This window comes from Prunus dulcis, chromosome 1, assembly GCF_902201215.1.
Source record: "Prunus dulcis chromosome 1, ALMONDv2, whole genome shotgun sequence".
Lineage (NCBI taxonomy): Eukaryota > Viridiplantae > Streptophyta > Magnoliopsida > Rosales > Rosaceae > Prunus > Prunus dulcis.
In genome coordinates, this window is record NC_047650.1 from 28006831 (window position 1) to 28024994 (window position 18164).

At 36.6% G+C, this 18164-nt stretch overlaps 2 protein-coding genes across 3 annotated transcripts; one reads left to right on the forward strand and one right to left on the reverse strand.

Annotated features, from left to right (window-relative positions):
* Positions 1-549: 549 nt before the first annotated feature.
* On the forward strand, positions 550-11655 carry LOC117630817 (mediator of RNA polymerase II transcription subunit 23). 2 transcript variants are annotated; one of them, XM_034363618.1, is made up of 22 exons: positions 550-800; positions 894-937; positions 1263-1362; positions 1527-1758; positions 1837-2498; positions 2748-2982; positions 3211-3428; positions 3697-3904; positions 4091-4371; positions 5021-5104; positions 5738-5832; positions 6013-6175; positions 6270-6515; positions 7385-7555; positions 7714-7827; positions 7927-8052; positions 8806-8954; positions 9096-9336; positions 9424-10198; positions 10353-10534; positions 10971-11074; positions 11193-11655. In XM_034363618.1, exons 1-22 carry the CDS (start codon positions 693-695, stop codon positions 11392-11394), a joined length of 4740 nt encoding a protein of 1579 aa, XP_034219509.1. In that variant the 5' UTR covers positions 550-692; the 3' UTR covers positions 11395-11655. The 2 variants fall into 2 exon arrangements, with proteins under 2 accessions (XP_034219509.1, XP_034219500.1); XM_034363609.1 differs by having other exon boundaries at positions 1527-2498.
* An 815-nt stretch (positions 11656-12470) lies between these two features.
* Positions 12471-15992, reverse strand: LOC117614537 (protein TIFY 6B-like). The gene is made up of 7 exons (XM_034343380.1): positions 15716-15992; positions 15054-15256; positions 14502-14779; positions 14323-14413; positions 13861-14188; positions 13458-13515; positions 12471-12901 (listed from the first exon to the last, which is right to left on the reverse strand). The coding sequence occupies exons 1-7, from the start codon at positions 15801-15803 to the stop codon at positions 12814-12816; spliced, it is 1134 nt and encodes a 377-aa protein (XP_034199271.1). The 5' UTR covers positions 15804-15992; the 3' UTR covers positions 12471-12813.
* Positions 15993-18164: the final 2172 nt, after the last annotated feature.

The following is an 18164-nucleotide window of genomic DNA, read 5'->3' on the forward strand; positions in this document are numbered from 1 at the left end:
TGTAACTAAACAAGCGTCACATTGAACATATTTATTTTCCGGCTTATTAAGAATTACAAGTACTCAAACAAACCTAACGTGGATATTTTATAATCTATATCTATATTAAAGATATTTTATAATTATAATATTTTCAAATAAATTAGTTTTAATATTTTTATTTTAAAAACTATCTCAATTTATCATGCTAAAAATAAAGAATTAATTATTATTATTTTTATTTTATTTGAGGACATTTTCTATTGAAAGAGGCGATAACATATTAAACTTACACATACAACACGGATGCTAGGATTCGAACCCAAGACCTTACCTAAGGAGTAAATATTCCAAATCACTACACTAGTGGGTCATTTGCATTATTATTATTATTTTGGTAATTTACATTAGTTGGTTTATTTATAAAGCATAAATAAAGGTAATTAAGTCAGCACGCACTTGTCAAATACTGACCGGACCGTATCCGTATCCGTATGTGATTCGGGTCCCGGAGCCACCACAGTCAACTACCCAAGTATAAGTATTGGCCCAATACAAAGTGAAGCGCCTCTGGCTGCCTGAAAAAAAAAAAAACGCAACTCATTCTAGTTCCTGTTCACTTTGCCTCTTACTCTTTGTTGGCTTTATAGTCTTTCCTTGGGTTGGATTGGCTTGGCTTTGTGGGTTCTCCGATTGGAGATGAAGTGAGAAAAATGGATCAAAACCAGAGATCATCATCGTCCTCAGCATCAGCTTCCCGAGCTTACCAGTTCCACCCCGCTCGTGCTGCAATTGTCAATCTATTCGACCTCTACTTAGGAGTGCGTATCAGTTTTCCTTCTGTCTTTCCTTTTCGTTAAGTTTTTCTAATGCGATTTCATCTGAAAATTTTCATTTTTTTTCTTTCTTGGCAGAGAAGTAGTCGCCAAAAGCCTGAGGATTCAGTTCGAGAACCTCCGTAAGTATTATATATCCATGGATAAATTTAGGGTATGTTAGCTATCAATTCATTCGAAAGCGTGTCTATCTATTAGCTGAAAGCTCTGTCTTTTGGGTATTGGCTGCGCAATTCGTTTGAATTATATGAATTGAAATTAAATTGCTGTTCTTTTTGTTTTTTGTTTTCCTCTCACATTGCACCAACTACCATCATGTAGTAGACATAATACTTTTGGGTGCTGAGTGCACAAACCTTACAGTTGATTTGATAACAATCATACGGTTATTTCGAAGTTGGAAATAAACCATTTGTTTGAACAAGTTTTTTGTTGTCGATTCTTCAGGAACAAGTCACAGAAGCGTGTAGTTGCTCTTAATAGGGAGCTTCCTCCTCGAAATGAGCAGTTCCTTCTAGATTTTGAGCAACTGCAGAGCCAGTTTCCTGTAAGTTTCAGAATTTGATGCACCTTTAAGTATCATATGTCTCACCTTTTTGTTTAAAGCCGTTCCTCTGCCTTATTCAACCATTTCTATGACCTTATTATCATTGTTATTAGTATTTTTATTTCTTTAAGTTAGTTGGTCTGATGTTGTTCCATGTATTTCAGGACCAAGATCAACTGCGTGTTGTGACAGAGTCTGTTCTTATATCTCTAGTTGTGCAGTGTAGTAATCATGCGCCGCGGGCAGAATTTCTTCTTTTTGCTTTAAGGAGCTTGTGCACTATAGGTCACATTAACTGGGATAGCTTTTTGCCCTCCCTTTTTTCTTCAGTCTCCACTGCAGAAATGTCCGTGGGTCAAGGGAGTCAAGCAATGCCTGCTGTTTCATCACAGTCCGGTATGCTTCAATCTTCAAATAACATTCCTCATTCGTCTAATTTTCAATCTTCAAATCCTGCCTCTCCATTACCTGCAGTACATGGTATTGGTTCCCCCGGCCAGTCTGCTATTGAGCCATCATCTTGTGTAACTATGTCACCAGTTAAATCATCTGATATGCCCTGCAATGGACAGCAGGCGACGGCAAGAGTCAATTCATCTATAAGAGATAATGCTATAAGCAGTCTACGTCAGCTGTGTTGCAAGATTATTTTAACTGGACTTGAATTTAATTTAAAACCAGTAACTCATGCTGACATCTTTTCCCATATGCTGAATTGGCTGGTTAATTGGGATCAAAAACAACTGGGGGTTGATGAATCAGATGGTGTAAAATCCTGGAGACCTGGCAAGGCTCTAATTGAATGGCTACATAGCTGTTTGGATGTGATATGGCTTTTGGTTGATGAGGATAAATGCCGAGTGCCCTTCTATGAATTACTGCGCAGTGGCTTGCAATTTATGGAGAATATACCTGATGATGAAGCCTTGTTTACCCTAATCTTGGAGATCCATAGGAGGCGAGATATGATGGCTATGCACATGAAAATGCTAGATCAACACCTACACTGCCCTACATTTGGGACTCATAGGATTTTCTCACAGACAACTCCTAGTGTTTCAGGCGAAGCAGTAGCGAGCTTGCGGTATTCACCAATTACATATCCAAGTGTTCTTGGAGAACCATTGCACGGAGAGGTGATGAGTTAATCCAAAAATTCATTATTTGTGCGGGGAATATGAGTATATACCATGTTTACAGAATAGTTTAGTATCATTGGATGATAAGATGATGATAATGTACTAGTAAATCTGTAAAAAGAGATAATAATCTTGACCAAACATGATTACTATATATATGCTACTTATTTTGAGCTCATTTGAGCTCATTTTTAGGGCACTCAAAAACTTCTATAATGTGTAATTGCTTTCCCTTTGCTGGTGTAGGATCTTGCAACTTCAATCCCAAAAGGAAGTTTGGATTGGGAGAGAGCGTTGCGTTGTATAAGGCATGCTCTTTGCACTACTCCATCTCCTGACTGGTGGAAACGCGTGCTGCTTGTAGCCCCTTGCTATAGGTCTCCTTCTCAAGGGCCTACTCCTGGTGCTGTTTTCACTTCTGAAATGATTTGTGAGGGAACAATTGATAGGATTGTTGAGCTATTGAAATTGACGAATTCAGGTAATATTTCATTGTTAATTAGTAAGATTACCTGTTGATTAGCTTTATTGTTCTTTTATGAAGCACTGTAGACCTTTTTGCTTAGGACATTTAATAGTACTATTCTATCAAAATTTATTTTTCAATCCTAGTTGTTTTAGAGCTATTCTACTTTTTTACTTTTTGGTTGTGGCTACTTGTATAATGATTATTTTAGTCAGCTAATTACTTATATTTTGTTCCTTGCAGATATTAATTGCTGGCAAGAGTGGCTTGTCTTTTCAGATATATTCTTTTTTCTTATAAAAAGTGGATGTGTTGATTTTGTTGATTTTGTGGACAAGCTAGTTTCACGCCTTACAGAGGGTGATCAACATATTCTTAGGACAAATCATGTCACTTGGCTTCTTGCTCAAATTATTCGGGTTGAGCTTGTGATGAGTGCTCTAAATGCAGATGCTAGAAAGGTTGTCTTAGAAAAGTAAAATTCACTGTCTTTCTACTGAAGTCACTTCATTTTGTCTTGCTTTTTGCCACTTTCTTTGTCTACCTAACATTAGAAATTTATAATTTATGTTTTCCAAAGTATTTATATTAGCTGCACTAACTAAATATGGGCATTATTCTACATTGTTCCCGAAGAATGATATCTGTCATTTTCATTTGTTTCCTAAGTAATTATTTCATACTGCCTGATGACATCATATTTATAATCTGAAGCTTTGTTGCATGTAGGTGGAGACGACCCGAAAGATCCTATCGTTTCATAAAGAAGATAGAAGCTCAGATCCGAATAGTCCTCAGAGTATCCTGCTCGACTTCATAAGCAGTTGCCAGAATTTACGTATTTGGTCGTTGAACACGACAACTAGAGAATATCTGAATAACGAGCAGCTTCAGAAAGGAAAGCAAATAGATGAATGGTGGAGGCAAGCAAGCAAAGGCATATTCCACTTTAAAACTATTGCAAATTGACTATTGCTGGCAATAAAAAAAATTAGTATTCTAAAATGTCCTGTGTATACCATATTCTAATTCTGATACCTGTGGTAGAAAATTTAGTAAATTCTATCAAAGTGACATTTTCCTGGAAATCTTGTGAACATGCGTCTGTTGGTTTCTATTTCAGGGGATCGAATGATGGATTATATGAATATGGATGATAGGTCAATTGGGATGTTTTGGGTTGTGTCTTACACCATGGCGCAGCCAGCTTGTGAAACTGTGATCAATTGGTTGTCAGCTGCTGGAGTTGCCGAGTCATTACCAGGAACAAACCTACAGTCCAATGAGAGGTTAATGGTTATGCGGGAAGTAAATCCATTGCCAATGTCATTGTTATCTGGCTTTTCAATAAACCTATGTTTGAAGCTGGCGTATCAAATGGAAGAATCTTTATTTTCTGGCCAGGTACTCTTTTTTAATTTCTTTCTTATTGCCATTTTCAGCTTCAGGTTAGGCCTTAATGATGTTTATTGATAATTGAAAACTGTTTTTTTGTTTTTTTGTTTTTTTTAATTGATGTATGCATGCCATAGGATGGCCAGAGGCTGCAGGCTGTAAGAACATGGATTACATGCACATAGCATAATGAAGGGGACAGGGGAAAGGAAAAATAAGATAGTTGCCTATATTTTAGTATGCAGATAAAAGTAGTAGTGCTTAATTTAAGGAAAGAAAAGAAGCGACTTGACTGGGTTCTTGAGGGCATGAAAGATTTCATGTTTGTATTGCCTAATGCGTCTTTCAAACATGTAAACTAGTCAAAGAAGAAAAACAAAGAATGGTTGACCCCTTCTCTCTCTCTCTCTCTCTCTCTCTCTCTCTCTCTCTCTCTCACACACAGAAACACACATCTTGCACTTTATGGAGTGTTTCATGTTTGAGATTTCTGTTTGATAATTTGAACTAGTTGCTACTTCAAGCTATCCTTTCTTACTGTGAATCTGATAATATATTATGGCTTCTTAGTAGAAAATCTTTTTTCATATATCAGCTGACCTATTACTTACTCTTTTTGAACTGTCTTTTGTTTCGTATTCTTATATTTCAAATGCAGGTTGTACCTAGTATTGCAATGGCTGAAACATATACTAGGCTGCTACTCATTGCACCTCATTCATTATTTCGTTCTCATTTCAGTGTAATTTTCTTTAACTCTAAGGTTTCCGTTCCTTCTCTGATTATTCTCGTTTCTCAGTTTTCTTGTAAAGAAGTTTTCATTTTAATAATGTATTCCCCCCAAGGGCACCTCACTTGAGTTTTTAAAGATCAAAGGTTGACTGTAGGCTGCACTATGAGGGTAGCCCTTCCCATATTTATAGGCCATCTCAACTTTGATGCTCGCAAAACTCCTTGAAACTTTACTAGTAGGCTTGTTGGCGCCTTAAAAAATTAGCATGATACTGAATAAAGCTGAAATCATATGAAAGATATAAAGCAAAAGTCCATGTTGATTATTTCCTTCTCTTGTGGGACTACACAGGGTCGGTCTTCCTGTATATCTTGGACTTTTGCTAGGTGTGGTTCTTCTTTACCATTGGGCATTGGCGTCTGTAACTATTTTGTTGATTTGGCTATTACACACAAATCTTTGCAGTCTTAACTTGTAGTTTGGACACTTTTGTCTATACTTCTTTTTTTGCCCTTGTCACTGTAAGGCACCATTACTCTATGCTTAAAGTCTACTTTCCTTTTTTGTTTCCGAAATAATACTGTTGTAACCTTTTGCTTTTCATTAACTTATAATTTAACAATAATCTTTTTGATACCTCAGCATTTGGCACAAAGGAACCCGTCGGTATTGAGCAAGCCAGGCGTAACTCTTTTGGTGCTTGAAATTTTGAATTACCGTTTGCTTCCACTTTACAGGTGAGTATTTTTACTATCCATATTGTGAAATTACACTTCTGTCAAGTAATTATAATTTGCAATGTTTTGGCGTGACTCTCTTGGCTTCAGATGCTGTAAATATTAACGCTATATTTCTTTTATATGCAATATGATGCCACTTCAAGTTTAAATTTATAAGTTGTCATATCTTCCATATAGGTACCAAGGAAAAAGCAAAGCCTTGATGTATGATGTTACGAAAATCATTTCTGCTCTAAAATCGAAACGTGGAGACCATCGTGTATTTAGATTGGCCGAGAACTTGTGCATGAATCTAATTCTGTCTTTGAGAGATTTTTTCTTGGTGAAAAGGGAAGGGAAGGTATATAGTGCTTTATCCAAACGGCAACCCGTTTTCTGTTTAACTTTCGTAACTGAACTATGATGTAATTATAGGTGTTGTTACTCTTTGGCAGGGTCCAACTGAATTCACAGAAACTTTGAATCGAATAACTGTTGTCACTCTTGCTATCATCATTAAGACACGAGGAATTGCTGATGCTGATCATCTGCTTTATCTTCAAACCATGTTAGAGCAGATATTAGCCACTAGTGAACACACATGGTCAGATGCAACACTACGCTTTTTCCCTCCTCTTCTTCGTGATTTCTTGCTGACTCGAATAGATAAAAGGGGTGTGGCAATTCAAGCATGGCAGCAGGTTCATTGTTGCTCTCCCAATTTTTTATTTTTTTTCAGTGTTTGTTTTGTTGATCTGCAACTTTGTTTTTCTGCTGTCAAAACTCAGATGTCATTGCCAGAGAATGGAATCGTCCAACTTAGTGCTATTTGGTTTCATTATTGTATCCCCTATTCTGTTGTTTAAAAAGTATCAAACTGAAATATTTTGTTTGATAAAGATGGTTTTGTTATCTTACAGGGCTGAATAGAATTTTCTGTAGTTCTACTATTAACTTGTACCGTGAGACGTGGTTTTGGAACATAGAATATTAGGAATATTTCTAAGATATACATGTATGGATATACTTTTTCACAGTCCTGCCATCTTGAATAGAATTTACAGTAATAATACTACCAACTTTACCATGAGTATGTCGACTAGACATGACATTACAGTATTTATTCTTTTGATGGTTGAAGGTTTTGTAAATACTTTTCTTTTCTTGGATATACCTGTATGGATGTACTTTTTCATACTCCTGCCATCTTTAATAGAATTTGCAGTAGTAATAATACCAACATTTACCCATGGATACGTCGTCTAGAACATCACATTACAGTTTTGTTCCTCTTTTTGTTTTTCATAATACTTGTGTCAAGACTGTAGCTAGAATCTGTTAATGTGAATCCTGTGAGAACCCCAGTTTGAAAATCTGTGTCTAACTGAAAATTTGTAAGGATTTGAACAATTCAACTTGAAATTTGCAATCCTTCCAGAGCTGCTATCTCTTGCATCTTGGTGATGAACCTAAGGATTATTTTGTGGTATATATGAAGTCTGGCCCCTCCCTATTTTCTGATTGCTTGATCATTCAATCATAATGTTGAAAGATCTGCTCCTTTTTGCAGGCGGAAACCACTGTGATTAACCAATGCACCCAGCTTTTGTCACCATCAGCTGATCCTACTTATGTTATGACCTATATCAGTCATAGTTTTCCACAACACCGAAAATATCTATGTGCTGGTGCATGGATCCTGATGCAGGGGCACCCAGAAAACATTAACAGTGTAAATTTGGTAAGTTTCATGTATCATGAATGACACTATGGTTAGTACACTGATCCATTGCTATAACCTCTTACGTCTTGGGAGGTTTCTATTTGTCTTTCCTAAGAAACTGTTGCTTCTTTGTATTCTCTTGTTCTATATTAATCTCTTCCATTATATGGCTTCAGGCACGTGTCTTGAGAGAGTTTTCCCCTGAGGAAGTGACGCATAATATTTATACAATGGTGGATGTTCTGCTTCATCACATTCAGTTGGAACTTCAGCACGGCCATTCTTTGCAGGTCTGTAAATTGTTTGTAGGTTTTCAATTCAAAATCCTCTGTATTGCAATTCATGTTCAGTCGTCTTTACGAGCATTGCATTAAAATTTTATTTTTCAGGACCTCTTACTGAAAGCTTGTGCAAACCTAGTATTTTATATTTGGACCCACGAGTTGCTCCCTTTGGATATTTTGCTTCTGGCACTTATTGATCGTGATGATGACCCCCATGCTTTGCCTATTGTGGTATGAGCTTTCAAATTTTTGTTGTTGTTGAATTTTTAATGAATAATGAATAATCATTATTACATGTACATATACTATTTCAATCTTTGATAATTCAAATCTTTTTTTAGGGTATGATTAGCTCATTTTCTGTAATGGTTATTGTTGTATCGTTGAAACTATTTGTGCCTTAAAGTGATGAGGTGAATTCTTTATTCCAGCAACATTTCTTCTTGTGCTCTGTGTAGCGTGTTACTTCATCTTGATTTTGTGCTATTGCATGTCTTATGTTCAACTAATGATTGCAACCCATTACACGAATTTCTTATAAGTAAAAGTTCACCTTGTATCATGTCTGTTGTTGTGAGAAAGGAATAAATTGCATTTTTAATAGCAGTGATCTGCCGTTGATTAAGCTTTGGCGGTGTTGTGTTTGATTGGATGTCTACTGTTTGCAGTATTGTGTTTCTTATTCTCTTGACAGCCTTGATTAATTTTTCTTGTCATGAGTTTATATACTGGGCTTGGTTATTATATTTCTCTTGTTGGTTTTCTTATTCCTGGGGACTTTGAATTGTAGCTTCCTATTGGTTTTATGTAATTTGTGTTCATGGGTTACTTACCCATTAAACACCTCTTATATATCAATCAATTAAATTTAACTAGGATTGATGTGATAATTCAATTTTTTGTATTAAAAAAACTAATCTTGAAATGTACAATGCTGCAATATATGTTCTTCTTGATGTGATAATGGACTAAGATGTGCTGCAGATGAGTCTACTTGATAGGCAAGAACTTCAACAAAGAGTGAAACTATATTGTATGAATCGAGGTCCCCCTGAACACTGGATTTACACTGGAGTCTTCAAGCGAGTTGAATTGCAAAAGGCCCTTGGGAATCATCTCTCTTGGAAGGACAGGTTGATATGTTAAATAATAACTTTTTCGGGATGGATTATTACGGTTTTTATGCTGAGAGAAGAGTTATAACATTTGGCTAAAAGTTAAACTTTGCAAATTGTTTATGCATATTCACTGACATGGTCTGTTATGTTATATAGGTATCCCACATTCTTTGATGATATTGCAGCACGTTTGCTTCCAGTCATTCCATTGATAGTTTATAGACTAATTGAAAATGATGCCACGGATTCAGCTGAAAGAGTTCTGGCCATGTATTCCCAATTTCTTGCTTACCACCCTTTAAGATTTACATTTGTTCGTGATATACTGGCATATTTCTATGATCATCTTCCCGTAAAGCTTATTGTTCGAATATTGAATGGACTCGATATCAACAAGGTAATGACTTTGCTCTCCTTTCTATTCTTTTGGTAACCAGTACTACTTTTTTCTCCAATTAGTTATTTAACTCCAAATTCGTTTCAGATCCCATTTTCTGAGTCATTCCCATCGCACGTTAATTCATCAAATTCTGCCATGTGCCCACCTCCGGATTACTTTGCAACACTCTTACTGGGATTAGTGAATAATGTCATACCTCCATTGCATAACAACTCAAAATCTGGATCAGTGAGTGATGCTCTAAATAATTCAATGCGTGCCCCACCTAACAAGACTCCAGCAACGTCTCAGTCTGGCCAAACAAATGTTTCTGATGGCCAAAAAGCATTTTATCAAATTCAGGATCCAGGCACATACACTCAACTGGTTCTTGAAACAGCAGTAATTGAATTACTCTCTCTTCCTGTATCCGCATCCCAGATTGTATCATCATTGGTTCAAATCGTCATCAATATACAACCAACATTAATTCAATCCAGCAATGGCTTGCATGGAGCTCCAAATGGTGTTGGCCAAGGCTCAGTTTTACCAACATCTCCTTCGGGTGGAAGCACCGATTCCTTAGGCACAAGCAGATCAACAGCTTCGGTATCAGGAATAAATGCATCTAACTTTGTTTCTCGAAGTGGTTACACATGCCAACAATTGTCTTGCTTATTGATCCAAGCCTGTGGTCTTCTACTGGCTCAGCTGCCTTCTGATTTTCATGTACAACTCTATATAGAGGCGTCACGTATAATAAAAGAAACATGGTGGCTCACTGACGGCAAAAGGTCACTGGGGGAACTAGACTCTGCTGTTGGTTATGCTTTGTTGGATCCGACATGGGCTGCTCAAGACAATACCTCAACAGCCATTGGTATGCTACAATATCCAGTGGTTATTTACTGATATTTAAGCTTCCCTATCTGAGAATCTATAGTTAACTCTATGCTAATTTACACATTCCTTAATGATATCTATACACATTACTGATTCCTGACCATAAACTCCTTTTCTTGTTGTGATTCCAGGTAATATTGTTGCCCTGCTTCATTCTTTTTTCAGTAACCTCCCACAGGAATGGCTAGAAGGGACCCATCTTATCATCAAACATCTCAGGCCAGTGACATCCGTTGCAATGTTGAGAATAGCATTCCGTATAATGAGTCCATTGCTCCCTAAACTTGCCAATGCGCACAACCTCTTCAGTAAGGTACAGAAATTCACTCATTGGGAACTTTTAATAGAATCTTATCTCATCTAAGGTTTCACTCATTTCCAATGTTGATTTGAATTTCATCCAAGGTAAAATGTACTACCCACCCCAATGTTGATTTTCTTTTTCTTTAATAAAATATAATTGAAAGGGGAAAAGGAAAAATCCCAGTATTTTTCTTTTTTCGTTTGAATGTTATATATCATGGGCATGATGGTGCAAGGGTGCTTCACCTGTGTGATTGACTTGATTACTGTATCGTGCAATGCTGGTAATCATGCTTTTTGGGTACTCTTCGTGCATAATCTTTGTTGGGTGTCTTGGATGACCACTTTTCACAACTATTACGATTAACTAGTCTGCCATGTGGGGTTCAGATGATGATTAAAGTTTCAATCTTCCATGTTTAATCATTTTCGTAATTTTTTTGCAGACCCTCTCATTGATTTTAAATATGATGGTGGATGTCTTTGGGAAGAATACGCAGCCACCGACTCCTGTTGAACCATTAGAAATAGCAGATCTTATTGACTTCTTGTAAGTGCTCTTCTGTGCTGTCCTTGAAACAAACAAATTCTCTATATGTGGTTTGATCTATATGATTTGTCTGGTGCCTCACTAGAGCTAACTATGCATAACGCGTCGTGTTTCTCAGCCATCACATAATCCATTACGAAGGGCAGGGAGGCCCTGTGCAGGCAAACAGCAAGCCCAGACCAGAGGTCTTAGTTCTCTGTGGAAAAGCTGCAGAAAACCTACGTCCAGACGTACAGCACCTCCTTTTCCACTTAAAACCTGACACGAATTCTTCCATTTATGCTGCTACTCATCCCAAGTTGGTCCAGAATGCATCATAATTTTAGGGTTTTAGCATTTCTCTTAAGCAGGTGGACCTTCTTCCATTAACACTTTGAGATAATACAGAACAATAGAGAGTACTTTCTTCATCAAGTATGTATAGTTGTGATAGGGTAAGATTATATATGTAACCAGCGACAGAAGTAGGAAGGCTTAGGTGGAATTATTTTTATTAGATTTTCTTTTCAATAGAAATCGAAATTGAAATCGAATGTCAAATTATTGTTTATTTACCAGAAAATTAAAGATTCAGGATGGAAGGTTGGATATTCAAATATTTATTCTACACATAAAAATGGAGTGGTGAGCAAATTTGCTATCGTTTCACATGGGATGGGTCACGGATGATGCTGTTTAGCATAATTGGCAAAAATGTTGATGTCCTATGCTAAAGATTACACATCCACAAAAACGTCTCGCATTAAAACAAGAACAAATACAGAAGGAAGAATCATTAGACCTAGTAAAAACCAAAAAAAAAAATTAGTAACTTCCAAATTATTATATGATTATTTTTATTTTAATAAAGTATTATTTTACCTATTTGTCTCTTTAAAATTTTCTTAAACAAAGGGGTATTTTGTATTATTTAAAAATTTAATCTATAGATATTCCTCCGTGTGCTAAATTGCCAATAATAATTGAAAGTGACAATGTAGGTAGCGACAACTAGACCTACACGTCACGCCGATGCAAAATTTAAAGGCACTGATTGGTTAAATGATTTGACGAAATTGCACGTTATGTTCACAATCGCGGACCCGCCACGGTCCCACTCAACCGCAACCGAAAATTGTCGTTGTAAACGTGACTGATGCTGAAACCAAACTTCTATCTTAACTTGGAGATAGATTTTTCTTACGTTTTCTTCTTATTTCCCAGTTTCTTCTATTTTTTGGTGCCACTAAAATTAACCAACTCAACCCAGGCTCAGATATAGGATTTTTTTCAGACCAAAAAGAGGAGAAAAAAAGCTTCGGAAGAAAAGAAAAGAAAAGGTTATAAATAAATAAAAAAGGAACAAAACAAGCCAAGAAACAGGTTTAATGATCACATCCAACAACCACACAAATCCTGGAAAGAACAGCCACTCATCATATCTCGTGTGCTCCTCTGCCATGGTGACAATGATTTTACATCATCTTCCGTGTCTGCCATAATAATGCAACACAGGCTTACAATTTTATTAGTTTCCGGCTGGTATTATTTATTTTCACCACAACTGAATAGCGTAAAACTTATATATTACACAAAGGTGCTCAATGTAATAATTTGGGGGGAAATCCCTACCCTACAACACTTGGAAAGAATCTTAGTTTAAGACTCCGAAATCAAGGTAGCAGTTATTTTGAAGAACAATATGCTTTATATACTACATTAATTTTGCAATAATCCCACCTCCAATTCAGCATTCTACATCATTGTTGTTCTCCCTGCTGGGTGAAATTCACTCCATTGGAGTCTGGAGATTTCTTGCTGAAGTTGTACGGGGCGGAAATCATTACCCTGCACATAGCCACAGACAAAGCAGGAACTCCAAGATATTATTAGCGGTCCAATTACCATCATCACATTTATTAATATCTGCCTGCTTGTCAATTTTGAAGTTACATGTTGGGGCAGCTGTTTAGCTGTTCCTAGGAAATAAGCAATGTTTGCACAAATGCAACCCACTGTCTTAATCAACAAACCCAACTTTTAATGCAGAACATACCATACCCACCGAAAACCTTCTTTCTAAAAGTTTAATATAAGAAAAAGAAAGAAATGGTCTAATTGCTCCGAAACAGTGTTACTGTTTTGTAACCTCCTAAACCCGACCACCTACGTTAGTTGTTAGGTGTAGAATTGCGTAAGATGGGAAGATGAAGTCCTAAAGTTTCTCTGGCTTGGGGCTCCAGTCATCTTGTAAACCATATGTCATTCACCACATAACCACAGAAAAGGCAGCAGACTCTGACAACCATAAGTTCTAACTTATGTTATTTCTTACTACAATGGACAGTAAACAATTCATAATAGTTTTAAAATTTGTAGTTGAAGGGATCAATGAAAAAATCACCTTTCCTTGCGCTTCTCCAAAAATCGAGCCAAGGATGCTTTCCGAGCCTGTGGAACAGCTGCAACAAAAAGCATATGCAAATTTAAATCGAAACTTTCGATAAAGAAAAAATGTTTAAATCAAGACAATTGTCCAATCAAAAGATAAAAAGGAAGAAAGCCTAATGTTGTGATCACAACTCTACTTAATAGTCATACTACTGAGGGTCAGACAAACATATTGAAAATTTTGATGCATGCTGAAAATAGAAACATCTGATAATGCTATTTTTGGAATAACTCAAAACTTGTTCATTATATTACAATGTTCAGAATTATTGAATGCCACCAAAAATCCGAGGTTTTTTATTTAGAAAACACTATTAGAAAGTTAAGAACCAACATTCAATTACAAAGTATCATACCAGAAGGAATCATAGAAGTTGCAGCAACAGATCCAACTGCATTTACTATTTTCGGAGGCTCCATTTTGCTAACAGGACTGGTTGGATGTCCAGTCGTTCTTGGTGCCATTAGCTCATCAGTGTTTGTGGATCCACTTACTGACTGGACACCAGTATGTGAAGAAATAGATAAGGGGCTAGAAAGACCAGATGGTGGTGTATTTGTCGGCTGATTCACGGGAACACCATCTTCCACTGCCAACTTTGCACTAGGTGCTTGAGTTTTTGGTTGTGCAGCATTAGAGGAGATGGAAGAACCATTTCCAGCCAAAAGCATCATAGCCTGAACCTGGAAAGATGTCACAAAACAACTTTTGAGCTCATCAATGACCCAACTGAATGTTGAAAACAACAAAAACCCATGTTTTTATGTGTGCGCACATGTGTCTATGGATGTGTGGGCAGGAGCAGGAGGAAGGGTACCTTCTCAGGGGAGATATCATCATAGACATTCACAGTGCCGGCATAAAAGATTGTCAATTGTGAAGGAGACCCAGAGTTCTTGGAATTGTTCCTACAAAGAATGATTTAACAAACACTCAACAATTTAATAAATTTTGTGAAATGGTCAATCAATAATTCAAGCATAAAATCAAAATTACCATGGTTCGGTGCTCCCTGAAACTGGAAGAACTGAGTAAGGAGCTGTAACTGGAATTCCCTGCAATTGTTGCTTGATGGTAGTGGCAGCAAAATTCTGACCAGTAGTAGCAAAGGGATTCTTGAAGAAAGGGTTGCTCACAGGAACAGAAAATCCTTGATTGGTAACTGAAATCATCTTCACATCATGGGGACGATGAACAGAATGCACATCATGTTGCATAGGATAAGCTGTCAGGGAAAAATGAGTGCCATCTTGCCTATCGTGATTGAAGTAATTCTAGATGATAAAAACCAGAAACCAATGAGGGAATGGGCAATAATAATAATAATATCAGAAGACACTGAACCGATCTTATATCTTGATGACACATCTATTATTGTTTGAAAAGCCATAGAAACTAGCTGATCCAAATTTTCAGGCATGGCAACTGAAGCCAAAATAATGAATAAAAATCGATCTAGAAGTCAAATATGCAAAATAGAAGTACTATCTATTTCCAACAGCCCCCGGTTGCCAACAAATGAATTAACACGTAGGCGGCAACACATACCTGAATTTCACATGGAGCCTGTTTTTGACAATGGTCAAATGCATCTGCAGTTGAGATAGGCATGAATCCAGAAGACAGGAAGGACTCAGATACCATCTTTTTAGTCTTATCATCTTGAGCAGCTTTGAAAGGAATCAAATGAGGAAGTGCAGAGACCTTGTTCAAGAAGGGCCAATGTGCACCTCCTGCACCTCTAGCATACCCTAAAAAGTGAAACAGGGTGAAGAAACAAAACTTAGTTAAAAGCCAAAATTTACTATAAACTTTGTTTGCCTTTTGTTTCCCCCACCTCCCAAATTTGTTCAAAATTCTAAGTTAAAGGAAATTCTTACGCCAACAAAAGATGGCATAATAACATTAAAGAATTAGATTGGGACACTCAAGGTAAAAACTTGAATAAATTTTTATGTCGCTCGTCCTAGTTGCTAGCTATGCAAACAGCCAAGCAATTACTCAGATAGAACAATAGGATGTCATAAAATTAAGTCAATCTTCATATCTTAATCTACCAGCCATGCAAAGAAAAATTGCTTAACTAGAACATAATTTGAAAATAGCACATGATTCAGAGACCAAAAAAAAGCTCAAAGATTCCATACTTGAGAAATGAAAGCCTCAAGAATTGCTGTGGCTAAAATGAAGTGAATGAGAAAATCACTCACCTGAGTCTTTGCATCCATCATTATTAATCTCCTCCTTCACCACTAACGTCGACTCTTTTGAGTTCAAACCCAAGAAATCCCTCTCCATCTCAGCCCACAATCACTCAGAAAAAGAAATACAACAAACATACAACCAAATCCACCTGAAATCCAAGCCAACAAACCCTTCAACCAGACCCTGAGCTAGCTGAGAGAAACTAATAAAAAGCTTCCAACTACAGCAAACAAAAATGAATAAATAAAGCACCGGACGAGAGAGAGAGAGAGAGAGAGAGAGAGAGTTGTTTTTGACAGAGAAAGGAGAATTATAAGAGATCTTGACCGTTAATTTTTTTTTTAAAAAATTCATTAAGATGAAATAGGAAGCATGTGTGTGTGTGTGTGAGTTACCGATATTATCCGGTGAAGGTGACCGGCTGGTCCGGTAATGACACCACGTGCGCGAAGCATTTTAAATGACATGGTTGGTAACAGATTGGTTCCCACCTGTTGAGGTGTGAGGCTGTGAGTGAGTGGTACCGCAGCAAATGCGCACTCTAAAAGTATACACGTGATGGTTTAGATAAACTCGTGAACAAATAGATGGGCATAGACTTCTCCTCGACGAAGAGATGTTTCACACAAGCAATATTGGGAGGAAGAAATTCGAACACAAAACCTTAAATAATTATTTATTTGAGTTGTAAGTCTTCTATCTCGATATCCGACCAATTTAATCACTGAACTTGGAGACTCTCAAGCATTAATCATTTTGCAAATACAAGCAGAAGAGTTTATAAAGTGACAAGAGCAAAGCGTGGGTTGTTTAAGACAAATATTTAGGTGTGACTGTAATGTTATAGTATTTGGATGGACAATATTAAAAGTATAAATCAACAGTCTAAATGATTTTGGGTCTCTCCATCCATTTTGAATTTTGAATTCATGAGTACTTCCAACTCTGAAATGGTACCAGAGCAAGCATGGTGAGATGGTGAAATGAAAGTTGTTCAAATTTATATGAATGAATTAGCCAATTGGGTTGGGAACTTGGGAGCTTGGGAACTTGGGAACTTGGGAAGGGGAAAAGTACTATTACTACTAATAGCGCACCTACCACTAGAGAGTATGGGCCATCTTTATTCATTCGTTCCCCGATTTCACGTGTCAGTCACTCACTCTGCTTTTGAACAGAAGAGAACAGAATTTTCCAGTCTCTCTCAGCTCCTTTCCTTTGAGCTGTGAGCTGTGAGCTGTTCGTGTTCCCCACTGGTTTAATTTCTGTGGTGCACAAGTAGCACGTGTTGTAATTATGAAAGGCTTGGATTGGATCTCCGTTAGATGATTTAGATTAAGAAATAACCATGCAATTATGACAATTACCATATTCATTCAAATATATCGATCCGTTGTGCAGTAAGAAAGATACCTAGAATCGTAATTATCCTCTTCTTTAAGTAGTGGTAGGGTCTTCCAGTTTCCAAACCATATGAATATGATCCCTTCCCTTTTAACCCACACAGATATCCTAGTAATATCTTAATCTTACTGCTTGGTGTCATTTCCACATATACATATACGTACAGTATATATCTCCTTCCTGTTTTTCTTCGTTTCTTTGATGGGACCAGACCAGACCAGACCAGACCAGAGTTATTGTTGTTGACCAATGAAATAATGCACCATGTGAGGGGTTATATCACGTACATTATACAGAATATTATTAGTAATTAGAAAATGATGGCCCTCAAATTCAATTCAACAGTGAGGTGATGAGGAAGGGAAAAAGAAGAAAGAAACCCCAGCACAGAACAGCACAGTAATGGAAATGGAATGGTGGTTGAAACTTGATGCTTCCTTCCCACCAGCACAGACAGTAAAATGACTATTTATGCATATACTAATTAAGCATCATCATGGAATGGAACAGACAACAGAAAGCAAAGCAAAGCAGAGAATTAAACGCCATTATCATTCCAAAAATTGAATATCTACTCCAACATTTTTACCCTTCATACATACCGAGATGAGATTTTTCACTCTCTCCCTCTCTTATGGTTATTATTATTATTTTTTCTTTTCTGGAGGGGGTAGGGTTTTTAACGTAAATTAATTCGTATTCAAAAGAATCAGTCAATGTTGTTAATCGTGTCATGCAATTAACATATGTTTGTGATGATGATGCACAATCTTATATATATATATATATATATATATATATATATATATATATATATATATATTTATTTATTTATTTATTTATTTATTTATAAACCCAGTGTATTATAATATAATTATATTGCGTGTGTCAAGATAAATTAACAAACAAGGACCGAAATGTTATTATTAATTAATGTACATGTATATCATATATGTATTTTGGAGCTCTATATTTTTATATTGCAAATTTAGAGAGCCTCCAATTATTATTATCTTTGAATGAACAACACCATGTGCTAAGCTAAGGGTC